This window comes from Xenopus laevis, chromosome 1L (genome assembly GCF_017654675.1).
Source record: "Xenopus laevis strain J_2021 chromosome 1L, Xenopus_laevis_v10.1, whole genome shotgun sequence".
Taxonomy (NCBI): domain Eukaryota; kingdom Metazoa; phylum Chordata; class Amphibia; order Anura; family Pipidae; genus Xenopus; species Xenopus laevis.
The window spans coordinates 112569902-112584505 of record NC_054371.1 but is presented as its reverse complement, the minus strand read 5'-3'; the positions used below and the strand labels follow the sequence as shown (position 1 = coordinate 112584505).

Below are 14604 nucleotides of genomic sequence, written 5' to 3'. Positions count from 1 at the left end.
TGTGAAATACTCTGCTGCCCTATGCTCCCGGTGTATAATACTCTGCTTGCCCTACTCTGCCTGTGTGTGCCATATTCTGCCTGTCCTATGTTGCCTGTGTGTGCCATACTCTGCCTGCCCTATGCTGCCTGTGCGTGCACCATACTCCGCCTGCCAGTGCACAATATTCTGCATACCATACACCGTTGGTAATCTAGCAGTACTGTGCATTTGCAATACAATATCTGGTGCTGAAAACCAACAGTTGTTCTAGCTGGACTGCTGATAGTTGGGATTTCTAGAGTCTCCAATTTTATCCATTTGTCACCCCCGTGGAGGTTCTAAAGGATGAACTTGACTCTTTTCTGATAGGCACCAATCTCTCCCAAAGCCGACCTGCAGAAAGAGAAACTTAAATGCTCTTTTTATATTATAAGACAAAAAACTCATGAATGCAAATTTCAGGGTTTTTTTCTTCTTTTTATTGCTGAAAGCAAACAGCTTTTCAAAAAGATGGATTTCAAAATCCTGCAAAATCAATGATACATTCATAAAGAAAGAAAAAGGAAGCCAGAAAGCCATGATACCAATTGCTGGACCATTAAATGTTGCTCGACTCATTAGTGGTATTATCATTTTGATGCAGGGTGCTGTTTGTCCATTCAAAAAAACCAAAGAAAACTTTTCTTTTTTTAAAAAGTGTGCATTTATAGCCGATTTAAAGAAAAATAATTCGTATTAATATATTTACAAAGTGCACATCAATATTCAACATTTTTATATTGCCTCCAACATATTCTATTTCTATGGAGACCTAAAATTTCATTGTGGAAAAGAATGTTTCTGAGTAAATGTGCTATTCGTTGGCAGCCTAGCAACTCTACCTTCAGAGACTAGAGTGCTCCCATAACCATTGCTGGTGGTATCTAGCTAGCCCAACACAGATGCCTGCTGCAACTGTAACCATGCTATTAAGAGAACATATTGATTTATTACAAATAAAAATCATGTAAATTACTTAGGTTAGCAGATTTTTTGCTTTCAGGAAGAAAAAAAAATGGTTAATCATTCTTTGGCTAGTGGTGTAAGCAAGCACAGGCCGGCCAAACAAAGAAAAGATGTGCATGTATACATTTCTCTCTATAAAAATAATAATTAGACAACGCTTGCAAACGTTACAATTTCTGAAGTGACTTTCTGAAAAACAATTTGCTGCATTCAGATTTGATCACTTACATTTTTATATTCAACTTTTCATGCGTCATTCAAACTAATGGGGTCCAAACATTCCTCTAGCAGCAGGAATCTGTAAGATCTTTGTTTTTCTGGCTGCCCCCTACACTTGGGTGGTAGATCCGACATCACTGTGACACACAGCAGGAGCCTACAAATTCAAAAGAAACAATCTGCACTTTCCTGACATAAAGAAGATTCTCAAGAACGAATTCCCTTTAACTGGCCCCGCGATCAATGATCTATATATCAGATAAACTGACACAGTTCTTACCAAGACAAGGGATTATAAAATAAAACAGTAAGTTTGCCCAGGTGCAGTTTTGTGACATCCCCTAAACTGTTCAAGTCACAGTTTATGTTAATTGCAATCCTGGCCTTATTTTTGCCTTTTGGTGTTTGAAGGTGTGCTACTTCTAAATATCTTTAATGTTCTTTATAGGACACCGAGTATAGATCTACTATGCCATTTAGGCACATTGGTCCAAATGTTGCAAACAGAACCCTACAATCTTAATCCTTTTTAGTTTACAGTAATGTGTGTTAATTATGTTAAAATATAAAGCACTATTTAACTTGCCGGTGCTATATAAACAATATTTTTATTTAAGCCCTGTGCTGTTTTTAAAAAAAAAAAAAAAAAAAAGAGGTCCCACTGAAAGTCTCGGAGCACGTAGTGTTTTACCCATGGGGCCTAAAGCATATACATAGTGCAATACAGCATGATCCCTTGGGAATATATGATACAATGTGATGCACTGGAAAGCTGAGTCCAATTACAATACACACCCCTTGGTATCACATGCACTGAATTGATTAAAAGGGTTGTTAGACCTAGTTGAGAAACAGCAAATAGATAAACTTGTACTAACAGTAGTGAATCAATAAGCTAGTACCTTTGCACAACTGGAGAAAACAATGATTTGTTGCACCTGAATAAAGAAATTAAATTAGCATTTCCTTAGATATACAACAGATATGTGCTCTTCATTTCTCTTCTAAAGTGCTCACATAAAATCACCACGTAAATACAATGTACACACACTATATATATATATATATATATATATATATATATATATATATATATATATATATATATATATATATATATATATATATACACAAAATACAGATTAAAAAAAATTATAATGGCACTATATATTCCACAGGGTGTTTCTGAGTAACTGAGGATTTGTTCAGAACTGGGCAATCTAATGGACGGAGTCCTGCCAAGGATGATTAATATGGGTTTATAATCAGCTATTAAGGGTCCAGCCCTCTCGGCTCCACTGAAGCAATTCATCAGAACTGAATCAATCCAATTACAGAAGGAATGAGAATCTCTGATAAATTTGCCATGGAACAGGTTAAAATGAAAACCAATCAACTCTCATCTGTAGGAGAATAGGTGTGGGTGTGTGTGTTGTTCGAAAAATGACAAGGAACAAAAAAAAAATGACATGCTCATATATACATGGAGGAAAGCTAAAAACATTTTTTGGCTTGTTCTCAGTCCATTTCTATTCTATTTAACAAAGAATTTCTGTCACCAAACATTGGTCCTATGAGAGAGTAAAACATTAAAATGTTTGTTAACCTATTTAATAAAAAAAAAAACAAAAAAAAACAGGGGGCTCTGATACAGCCATTATTTTACAAATCAGTGAGGCTTTCTAGGTAATACAGAATAAGCTTTGTGTATAGCCCCTTCTATTTTGTACTGGCGGCTTAAATCCTCAGACATTATTATGAAAGTCTACTTAAAAACATTTGGAAATGTATCTATTCATATAATATAAAGCAAGTATGTTGATCACACTGCAAGAAGTGGTGTGTTGTACTAGTTACCCTCATCCATCATAAAAATCCATCAATACGTTTTACAAGGGCACAGAAATGGTGCAAGAGTATCAGAATCTGTGCTCTACATATTAGAGGTTCTATGAATCCTTACATCATAATGATCTTATAGACAATTTCAATACTGAAACATTGATTAAGAAAGGCGTGAGAAGCTTAGGAAAAATAATCTAACATTTTCTCAGGTTACAAAATCAGTTATTCAAAACAAATGATGCTTGGCCCCCAATCATTATGCTTTTTTTCCACATAACATATTGCATGTTCCCTTTATACATTTTACAAAGAACAACATAATAAGACAGACTATGGACTTGCAATCCAATATAACGGACACAGCAAGTTCATCTTCACAGTGAGCCTCAATGTGCGAATCATGGCAGGTTTGGGAAGGCCTTTGTGGTGGAGGTGATGATCTAGAAAGTAACAATGTCATCATGGAGACGAGATGTCAAACTTGTTAGAAAAAAATAACATCTTCTTTGCTTCCCTCATCTTCAGCGGGAGGTGGCGGGGGCTGAGGAGGAAAGGATGGCGGCAGGAGGTGGGAGCTGCCTGGTCGATATAAAACAGGTGTATAGAGTGGTGTTTCAGGTGAAGGTTCCACTTGTGCTACAGGATCTAAATGAAAAAACAAGGTTAAAAGGTGGCACTAAAATACACATTACCACCATCAACCTAAGTGTCACCAGATGATTAGACCAAACCTGTTCCAATTCAGCAGTAAGGTTTTTATGTGTCACAGTAAGGACTGTGAGATGCAACTTCCAATGCAAAGAAAAGGATGGTTTAAACCGGCATCACTAAGGTAACATAGGAACTAGAAAACAAATGCAAATTCTACACTTTTCCTGAGTTCAGTACATTCCCACAAATTCTACTTTTATTTAAAGCAGCACACTGCAAGTGATTCCCAGCCCAGACTGAAGCAGAAAACAAAGTATTTGCATGTGTATGGATGCATGGTATGGATGACAATCTGAGAGAAAAATGAACCAGGGATAAACAACTGATCTTTATGGGGGGAGGTCAATATTTATGTTGAGACTGAACACCCACAAAAGCCATAAAGTATTTATCTGGGGAACAGGATATGAGTTCAAGTCAGCTCTTCTCTACTGTGTGTCAAGTGGCTGAATCACCTATTTTCTTTATACAGAACATAGGCAACAGGCCCACTGGTGATTTAGTAAAAAGTACAAACATTTAAATTATAATTATAGAGGGCTAATCTCATACTCTCTAATCTACACAGACAGTGAGAAATCAATGACTCACCTTGCTGAAAGAATAAAAGTTGACTGCTTAATGGATTTGGACTTGCAGACCTTCTGCTTCTTACACTTCCATCTTCCTTTCCAGAGAGCTTGGATGGGAACCCCAGTCTGTGGTCTAATGATGCTGCAAACAGTATGGAAGCGTTAAGATGATACAGTGCTGAATAGTGTGTATTATATACAACGCAACCAGATGCACAAATAATAGTAGCGACAAATAATGTTGAAGAAATCTCCTTATAACAGGTCAGAGGATTCCACACTGCATACTTAACTGCACAAGCCTTACTGCTCCTCGCGTGTTTTGATAAAATTAAGATTTTTTTTTAGATTCAATAGTTGTCACAGGGAGTACACAGCAAGATCTTCAGAAAGGCAAGACTAAAGAGACATCACCAAAACTTTCAAATGCATATCTTGTATGCAGGGGGTGCTCATATTAATTCATAAGCATGCTTCTGGAGCACACATGGTCTACAATACATTTTAGGGAACAGGTCTGCTATCTAGAATTTCCCCTCCCCCCCAAATCACTGTATGCATGGTCTGGTCCATTGAAGATTTGCTTTGTGCTTTAGCCAAAAACTTATATCTTTTTTCTCATCTATTAATAAACACTTTCTGGACAAACTCAGACTTGCTTTAAAATGGTTCTTAATATGGCTGACTTTTTCTTCAGTCTTGACTACTCTGATTATTGGTCTCTCTGTGAATTCTGTTTATTGTTTAGACAGAGTTTTTAGCAAAGACCTTGTTTTAGTAGAGTCTGCATGGAATTAAATAGCTGTTTATTCAGTCAACAGTGGCCAATGTGTGATTTAAATACTTTAATATTGTTTGTAAAGCCAGTAGAACAGTGTGCTAACCTGTGCTCTCTGATCGATGGGAAGCTTTTCCCCTGCTGGTCTTTTCTTTGACTTTGTCCAATGCAAGATGGGTGGGGATCTTCTGTCTCGTCAAAGCTACCTGCTTCTGGATCTGGTTGGTTGCACTTAATAAATGAATAGGAACTTCCTTTTTAAGTGCTGGACGGATGTCTGAGATACTGCTTTCCCTGCGAGTCACTTCTGGCCTCTCTAGGTAGTCAGCAGCTGACATTGACATGGTTGTTTTGGCAAGGGGTTTTATGGGTAAATGGCTAGTTCCCTCTTTACTGAGCATTCCTTCCCCATTAGAAGTTGCAGAATGTGCCAACTGGAAAACAAAAACAAAATGTTAATTACCTTTCATTATTTAAGCCATGCTTGATGTTAGTCTCATCCTTGTACTACTGTTGCATTTTTAATGGTTCTACCCATAGTAGAGAGCAAAGAACTGTTGCTATTTGTCATATCATTAAAGGGATCCTGTCATCGGAAAACATGTTTTTTTTTCAAAACACATCAGTTAATAGTGCTACTCCAGCAGAATTCTGCACTGAAATCCATTTCTCAAAAGAGCAAACAGATTTTTTTATATTCAATTTTGAAATCTGACATGGGGCTAGACATTTTGTCAATTTCCCAGCTGCCCCTGGTCATGTGACTTGTGCCTGCACTTTAGGAGAGAAATGCTTTCTGGCAGGCTGCTGTTTTTCCTTCTCAATGTAACTGAATGTGTCTCAGTGAGACATGGGTTTTTACTATTGAGTGTTGTTCTTAGATCTACCAGGCAGCTGTTATCTTGTGTTAGGGAGCTGTTATCTGGTTATCTTCCCATTGTTCTTTTGTTTGGCTGCTGGGGGGGGGGAAAGGGAGGGGGTGATATCACTCCAACTTGCAGTACAGCAGTAAAGAGTGACTGAGCACAAGTCACATGACTTGGGGCAGCTGGGAAATTGACAATATGTCTAGCCCCATGTCAGATTTCAAAATTGAATATAAAAAAATCTGTTTGCTCTTTTGAGAAATGGATTTCAGTGCAGAATTCTGCTGGAGCAACACTATTAACCGATTCATTTTGAAAAAATTTTTTTTCCCATGACAGTATCCCTTTAACACTTCCATTGTATTTAAACCTTGGGGTAGCTTTTCTTTTTCTACAATTAAAGGGCATTTTCTCATTGAAGCAAAATACTTGGGATTTTGTTTTACACAATACATGCTGCTAACAACCAAAAGACCCCTTTTCGTAGTAAATGTGGTAGTGGGGGGGAAAAGGCCCAGCATATGTACCCTAATTTTAATTATAAGAAAAGCAATAATGGAAAAGGGGAAGGTCAAAAATCATGATAATGCTAAAAGGTGGATACACTTTCATATTTAAAATAATCCCTGCTTCACCTTACTTATAAAGCAGTTTCACATGATAGTCTCCCTAAAGTGAATTTAATATGACATCCTGCACTATAAATACATTTGAGTATTTAACTACTATTTTGAAGGTATTGAATAATACGACGGAAGGATGTTCCATTGTTACCGGTATGTCTGATGAAAATGACCCAGCTCCAGCACTGGTTACTTTAAGCCTCTTCAGCAACTCCAGGCGTTCTCTGTCTTTTTCCACAGCCTTCTGAGATTCTCGAAGTCTTTCTAAATCAAGCTGATATTCTCTTCTCTGCGCCTCCAGTTCTTCACGCTCTTGAAGTAGTTTTCGCATTTGGAGTTCACTATCTCCCATTCGTTGCTTTAACATGTTCTCCATAGCCTCTGATTCTTTTTGTTGCTTGTCCCGTTCCCGTTCCCACCTCTGTCTCTCTAATCTCAGCTGCTCCTGCATCTTCTGCACATTGACAAGCTCTTCTCGCTGCTTTTCAAAGTTACGCTGCTTTTCCTGCTCCAATAGCATGTTACCACGGGAAGATTGCTGTCCGAACTGTTTTTCACGCTCTTTTAGAACTTCAACGTAACTATCCTGTTGTGAAATCACCACCTGCACAACAAAGTAATAACATTAGATGTAAAGGAAAAGCAACACCACAAACAAGATCATAAACATTTGTTTTTCTTTGCATCCTATTTAAATAAGAGTGATAATGTTCATGGGCCCTATGTCCTAACAATCTGTTTCTTAAAGGGGTCATTCACCTTTAAGTTTTAGTATTTTATAAAACAGCTACAGCAACCAGCTGAAATTGCAAACTGGAGAGCTGCTGAATAAAAAGCTAAATAACTCAAAAACCACAATTAAAAAAGAAAACCAATTGAAAACGGTCTCAGAATATCACTTTCTACATCATACTAAAACTTAATTAAAAGGTGAAAATCCCCTTTAAGGGTAAAACTACATGGGAGATTTTGGTCAGAATTTGTGGGTCAGATTTTATCTGATGTTGCCATCCAACGGCACGCAACATGAGATTTGATCCCCCTATCTAAATGTAAAGTCGGATCAGATAAAGTCGGATGGTGTAGTTTGTTCATGCATCTACATCAGATATTCAACCAATGAATTTAAATGGGGAAAAAAACCCAGTCAGACAGCATAAGGTTTTATCCCGTCAAATAAAGATGCAGCATTTGCATCCTATGGAAAAATTTCCATGCAGTTTACAGATCAGAAGTCCAGTTATATTTTGACCCATGCAACTACATCTGACTTGCATTTTGTCGATCCAACAACAACCTATCTCCTGTGGAGTTTAGCCCTAACTGTGGGTCCCTAGTCATTGGACTACAACCCCCAGCATCCATTAAAACTTGAATATATTTTGAATATATATATCACAAGATGTTTACATTAAAATGTTGTATTATGTTGTTAATGTGAAATATTAACCTACACTATAGTTCCCTAAGCTGCAATGTACCGACAATAAAATGGCAAAACAATTGCACTATATAACAAAAAAAAGAGAAAAGAAAAAAACAACAGGAAGGGAAGTGTCAAGATATTAAATACAGCAGTGTCATGGCATTAAAAATGACAAGCAAGTAAATTAGCAAACCCATTGTTTGATATGATTAAAACTACAGAATTAAAGGGGAATACAGTTCCCCAAATCATTATCATAACTAATGTCTGCCAAGAATACTCATGCTAGGAGAAAATGAACCCTCTGGCAGTGCATGTACACAAAATACTGCAGTTAACATAACCACGTCCAAATACATGTACACATGCCCACATACACAGCTGTAACATGTAATGACCATTTATAACACCTTACCTGTAGGCTGTAAAGATGTTGAAGTAAGGTCTCCACACAAACAATCATCTAAGAGAGAAAATACACAACTTTTAGGATTCTTTACCGGTTCCTAATATCTGCATAGGTGTAGAGAGTACAGCCCCAATATGAATTGGTACATATTTGGCAACAAACTCACACTCCTACATCTCGGTTTAGGCATACCTCCCAACAATTTGGAAATAAAAACATTTTTTGACCATGCCCATTTTGTGGCTACACCCCTAATTACCATGTCCATTTTACAAAATTTGGCAGGTTATGAATGTTTGAACTGTACAAAGGTTCACGTGCACACTCAGGCCCTTCGATTAAGGTTCCGCTTGGTGCTCAAACTATTAAGGGAGACGGCACTACCAGTATCCAGTATCGAAAAGTATAAGCTGGCACACAGAGCGATTCAAACCGGGATGCAATAACGCACCAGGGGGTTGACCCCAGTTTGAATCACTCTGTGTGCCCGCTTGTACTTTTCGCTATGAAAGTTTGAACACATTTCTGTGGTTTTTATGTGCTATTACAGTTTTTCTAATGAAGGTGAATTGCCTTTAAGCTGTGAGTCTAAGTTCTCCCAAGAGACTTGCTTATCTTAAATTGTTACAAAAGTATCAAAGTATATATTCTGGGCTCTCTGCCCAAAGCTAATTAATTTAGAAACTTTGTTTATTTTTCTGGCTGTTCAGTGCAGGAGATCAAAGAGAAAGTCAGGACATTTCAGTAACAATCCCGGGACTGCAGGGTTCAGCTTTCAAAATCATGACTGTCCTCCGAAAAAACGAGACAGCTGGGAGGTATGGTTTAGTCAAAAGGAAAAGTGAAATCACTGGGGTTGCCAAATGCTACACCCCCAATGACTGTAATCACTTACCCGATACCCAGGACGGTGCTCCTGTTAGCAGAAAACTGCACCACCCTGGGGTACTTCTAAGCGAGCACCACAGAGCGATCATTGTATTCTTCATTATTTTTCAATGGCCCCGGGCCAACACGTGTGCAGTTAAGCGAAAAGCCCAGTTCGGATTTTCACTCTACTGCACATGCATAACCACCAAAAAGGAAGCAGCAGCAAGAACATTGTTCTGTGGTGCTCACTGACAAGTTCCTCAGGTGGTGCAGCTTTCAGCTAACAGGAGCACTGGTCTGGGGTATCAGGTAAGCTATTATAATTATTGGGGGGTTCCTAACATTTGGCATTCTACATTACTTCATAAAATTATTACATAGGTCGCAAGCAGGACACTCACATCCACAGCTTTGTCCTCTATAAATGGGACATTTGCCTTAAAGAGATACTGACATTATATAGTAAGACCCCAGATTTATGTATTTTAAAAAGTTTTTGCCTTGCAGAGTGTAACTTATACTGTCTAGACTACCAAGACATACAATTTCCCGTTACATTTGCCATCTGACATTTTGGGCACAAGTAAAAACTTTTTCTAATGTTCAAACATAACAATCCACCATGGCTGTAATTGACAAGCAGAAAATGTCATTTTTGATTACCTCAGTCTCATGACATACTGGTGGGCTGTTATTATCGACAGTGGAAACTATGGGCTGCAGAACAAAAACAGGCACATTTTAAAATAAACAGCAAGTGAAACGAACAATTGAGGAACAGTGGGTCTTATGTACAAAATGCAATAAACTGAATGTTTAATAAATTTGTTTCACAAATAGTCTTATTTTTTTCTTAAAGGAAAAGGAAAGGCTGCACCATAATGGTGCTTTATACATATGTAAAACTCTGCACTACTCTATGCCAGCCTGTTTGTCAAGAATCCCTGCATTCCTTCCAAGTGTTCTTTTACTGTCGGGTATAGTCACCATACTTTTCTTGTTGCATTCCCACATATGGCCCCAGGTAAGAACAGGTGCAGTGGTACAATCAAAAGTCCAGTGCATGCCCTGTCCTTTGTTTGTTTGTTTCTTGTGGTTTAGCAATGACAAATATGTTACATGGGATACCTGCACATCCTCACTGACTCTCCTGGCCCTGCCTCACAGTCGCTCCACTAGGCCTGCAGTTCCCAGATGTTAGTAATGTTTAGGCAGCAGGAGGAACATTTATTTAATGAGCAGAAGTGTTACGGGCAGAAGAATTACAGGCAGAAGGAAGTGATGAGAAGGGGAAAATATGTTGGGCACATTAATGGATGGTGAAGAATAACTTCTTTATGGTGGCTCAGTGATAGCACTGCTGCCTTGCATCACTGAAGTCCTGAGTTCTGCATGACTTTCGTTCAGGTACTCCGGTTTCTTCCCAAACTCCAAAACATACAGAAAGGTTTATTGGCTCCTGATAAAATTGGCCTAACTGGGTGTAAATGTGACCTTAAGCTGGCCATAGACATGCAGATTGTAGCCTCATATTGTACGAACAATCGCAGGGCGCAATCTTCGGACCTGCAACTAACCATTCAGATTAAATAAAGTAGTCAATGAACAAATCAGACAATGTTCTGGCCATGACAGCAATTGTATGAAAGTTATGTCCGACAAATACTAGTGAAAGTCAGCCATTGATATTGTCAGATAGACAACACATGCAGAGAAATTATCGTTCACTGACAGAAATCTTCTAACCCGGTCAACCGAATAATCAATCCGAATCGATCGATTTGATAATCCATGGTATAAAAAATGTTGGGACAATCCTTACAAGTTCTTAAAAATCGTACAAAACTAATTTTTGAGAGACATTTTTGCGTTATTGCCCAGCTTTAGACTGCAAACTGCACTGGGGCATTTTTTAAAATGAAAAACACCCATATTCTAAAGATATTATTTTAAAAATCTGAAAAGTAAGCAAAAAAGTGATCTAACAAAGATATTTGTGGTGACTGCTGGTCTGCTGTGGTCCACTGGCTTAAGTATAAGATAGGTAGCTCATGGTCTACATTTTGAGCAAATCCGAGTTAAATACTTTTTCTTCTAACCTTTCAATAACTGTTTGCATCTTAATCTCTCTCTCACTTTTTCCCATAAAGCTATGTAGCTGACCCAACTGAAGGCTCTCTAAATGCACCATTATATCATCTATTCTATTTTTATTTTCTAACTAGAAGGATCAACTAGCTTAACCGTTACAGTATGGTAATCAAAATAACTTCAAGGAGCACAAAGGAACCTGTATTATGGTACAGTAAGTTTGTGATATGAACAAATTACACAGAGGGTCGCTCTCATATCTAAAGTAACTGCCATATCAAACTAAAGGAGCACGGTCTACTCTCTCCAGTATAAAATGTATATGGTAAATATCTTTAGTGGCTTTGAACATGATAAACTTGAAAGGGGAACTGTACCTCAATCAGGGAAGGATCTGGCATTTGGCTGTCTGCACTTATAGATGCGGCCCTTCGGTCCTTAACCTTTTGTTTGAAGCCATCTGCTAAAAAAAAAAAAAAGACAGAGAATATTAAAACTTAATATATAAACTTAATATAAATTTAAATAAACCAAGAAACAACAAAACAAATAGATGGGCAGTAAATATATATGTAAAATTAACGAACTAAAAAAAAGCTAACATATATTGATTATTAATTTACAATCTGAAAACCTTGAGCAATGAAATATGGGGAATGCCCCATTACATTGCACTCCCAGTATAACAATACAATAACCCCACAAGGAGGAGAGAGCAGGTGTGATTTTCAGGTCTGCAAGAATGAAGAAATTAATAAACAGGGCAGAATGCAACAATTGAGTATAAAAATCCATTAGTCTTTGTATATGATCAGGTACTGCTGCATATTCTTGCTTTACTTGTATAGGATTAATTATAGTTTGTGTGATGCTTTAATAAATGATCAGCAATCCCAATATTTTCCATGAAATACAGACCATATAAAAATCACTCTGGTTACAGATGTCTTTGATTTACAAGAGTAAAACACAAAATAGTGTATCATTCCACTGAGGGCCATGGCATTTTTACAATCTTGTTTTAGAATTATACAAACAAGTATACAGCCCGCTGTCCTCCTCCCCATAGCCTTAATATGACGGGTTTTCCCATTCTCTCCACCCAATTAATTTTAGTTGATTAACGACAGATGCAAGTAGAGTCAACTGATTTTGCTCCATGTCATTCAAATGCACAGATCAAACATGGCACTTTCTTGAAATTCATACTAAGTTTTGAAAGCAACAGGCGGAATAATGACTAAAGGTAACCTACTTTATAAAAGAAATTTATCCAAACTGGCTAGTTAAGGTTATAGCATATGAATATACTAGGGATGCACCGAATCCACTATTTTGGATTCGACCGAATCCATCTTGGAAGATTCGGCTGAATCCCGAACTGAATCCTCATTTGCATATGCAAATTAGGGGCGGGGAAGGAAAAAGAGGAAAAAAATTGGTTTACTTCCTTGTTTTGTAAGAAAAAGTCACGTGCAATCCCGCCCTCCCCACAATTTGCATATGCAAATTAGGATTCGGTTCGACCGGGCACAAGAATTCGGCCGAATCCGAATCCTGCTTAAAAAGGCCGAATCTTGGCTGAACCACGAACCGAATCCTGGATTCGGTGCATCCCTAGAATATACTGACAAGTCCATAAATTCTCATGTTGTTAGTATTGCTAACTAAAGACAACCTCTTTAGAAGTGAAAGATTGAGATATGATGGGGGGGAAAAAAAGAATGCAAATTTCCAGCCATCAGCCATATTATTGGATGGGGATGTTATATCACACATCAATATTAACATGTTTCTCTTCTAGCTGAATGACTTTACTTACCGTCATAGCCTCCGAAAGTCTCAGATCTTCTTAGTAAGGCTGTAGCAGAATTGTTTGCCTCTTCAACTGGGTTCAGCAATGCCATTTGTGACAGAAGCATGTAGTAGATGCGCTCAGCTGCAAATAAAAGCAAAGTTACAGCTTTTCATAACTAAAATGAAAACATTAAACAATTTCTGCAAGTTGTACTAGAAAATTGAAACATAAGAATATTTTGTTAAGTGATTTTTAAGAAAATAACAGGATCAAAGCTCAAAAAGAAATGTCATGGAAAAGGACTTAACAAGACATATACAGGTATGGGACCTGTTATCCAGTATGCTTGGGACCTGGTGTTTTAAAGAGATCTCTCCATAATTTGGATCTCTATACCTTAAGTCTGCTAAAAAATCATTTAAACATTGAGTAAACCCAGTAGAATTTTTTGCCAACAAAAATGATTAATGATATCTTAGTTGGGACCATGTATAAGGTCTTGTTTCATTATAACAGAGAAAAAAAATATTTATTATTTGATTAAAATGGAGTCTACGGGAGATGGCCTTTCCGTAATTTGGAGCGAGAGAGAGTATGGGATCCGGAAACCCGTTATCCAGAAAGCTCAGCACAGCACATCAGTGATTTGTGTCTACCAATTACAGATTCTGCCTCTCATTTGACATGTCAATCATTGTCTAACAGCTTGTAAGAAACATAAGACTCCCATATTACCATGACATGACCTAGACACATGGTCTGTGACAATTTAATTGCAATAATTGTTTATGTAACATTAGGCTAAGCCTTGAGTCACACAAAGATCTGGAGCTTTTCTGCAACGGTTGTCTTCAAAAATAGTTTAAAGTGTTTTACAGCAGGGATTTCACAGTCATAAATCTTTACTTGCCCCAGAAGCCATAACAGGACAATAGAGCAATGCACCAATTTCTAATGGTTTTGGGGCCATTGTGTGAAAGTTGGGTTGAACGTGGGGCTAAAATATTTACTTTAGAAATCAAGAAAAATCGCCTAATATAAGATCAAGATTAGGGTTGCCACCTTTTCTGGAAAAAAATACCGGCCTTCCTTTATATTTATCTTTTTTCCCCTATTAATAACATTGGGATCAGCCATCATCTTCAACGGTCAGATGGCAACCCTAATCAAGATACACTTTTAAGTAATAGTTTTGACTTCTGAGTGATGATATATACCTGCTGTGACTGCTGATTGTAGGATGCCTTTCCCTTCAAGGTTCTCACCAGTGTCAGCTCTGGGAAGCAAAGTTATCCTTGGTTCTTGAGAAAGGTCTTCATAGCCATATAATTCTGCCATATCTATGCATGCCTGCAACTTCTCATTTAGGGACCGAACAATGGCACAGTCTTTCTGATTTAGGCGTTCTG

General features: G+C 37.7%; 1 protein-coding gene across 2 annotated transcripts in view; it reads right to left on the bottom strand.

Annotated features, from left to right (window-relative positions):
- Positions 1 to 438: 438 nt before the first annotated feature.
- arhgef18.L (Rho/Rac guanine nucleotide exchange factor 18 L homeolog) overlaps positions 439 to 14604 on the bottom strand; it is a 100456-nt gene continuing 86290 nt past the window's right edge. Inside the window, exons 22-30 of one of the 2 annotated variants that reach the window (XM_041562105.1) lie at positions 14413 to 14601; positions 13220 to 13336; positions 11775 to 11860; positions 9970 to 10023; positions 8443 to 8490; positions 6753 to 7205; positions 5219 to 5546; positions 4354 to 4476; positions 439 to 3696 (exon numbers count right to left, since the gene is read on the bottom strand). In XM_041562105.1, the coding sequence (XP_041418039.1) occupies positions 3536 to 3696; positions 4354 to 4476; positions 5219 to 5546; positions 6753 to 7205; positions 8443 to 8490; positions 9970 to 10023; positions 11775 to 11860; positions 13220 to 13336; positions 14413 to 14601 (1559 nt within the window). In that variant the 3' untranslated portion in view covers positions 439 to 3535. The remainder of the gene's footprint in view (positions 3697 to 4353; positions 4477 to 5218; positions 5547 to 6752; positions 7206 to 8442; positions 8491 to 9969; positions 10024 to 11774; positions 11861 to 13219; positions 13337 to 14412; positions 14602 to 14604) is intronic. The other variant, XM_041562107.1, reaches the window with a different exon arrangement.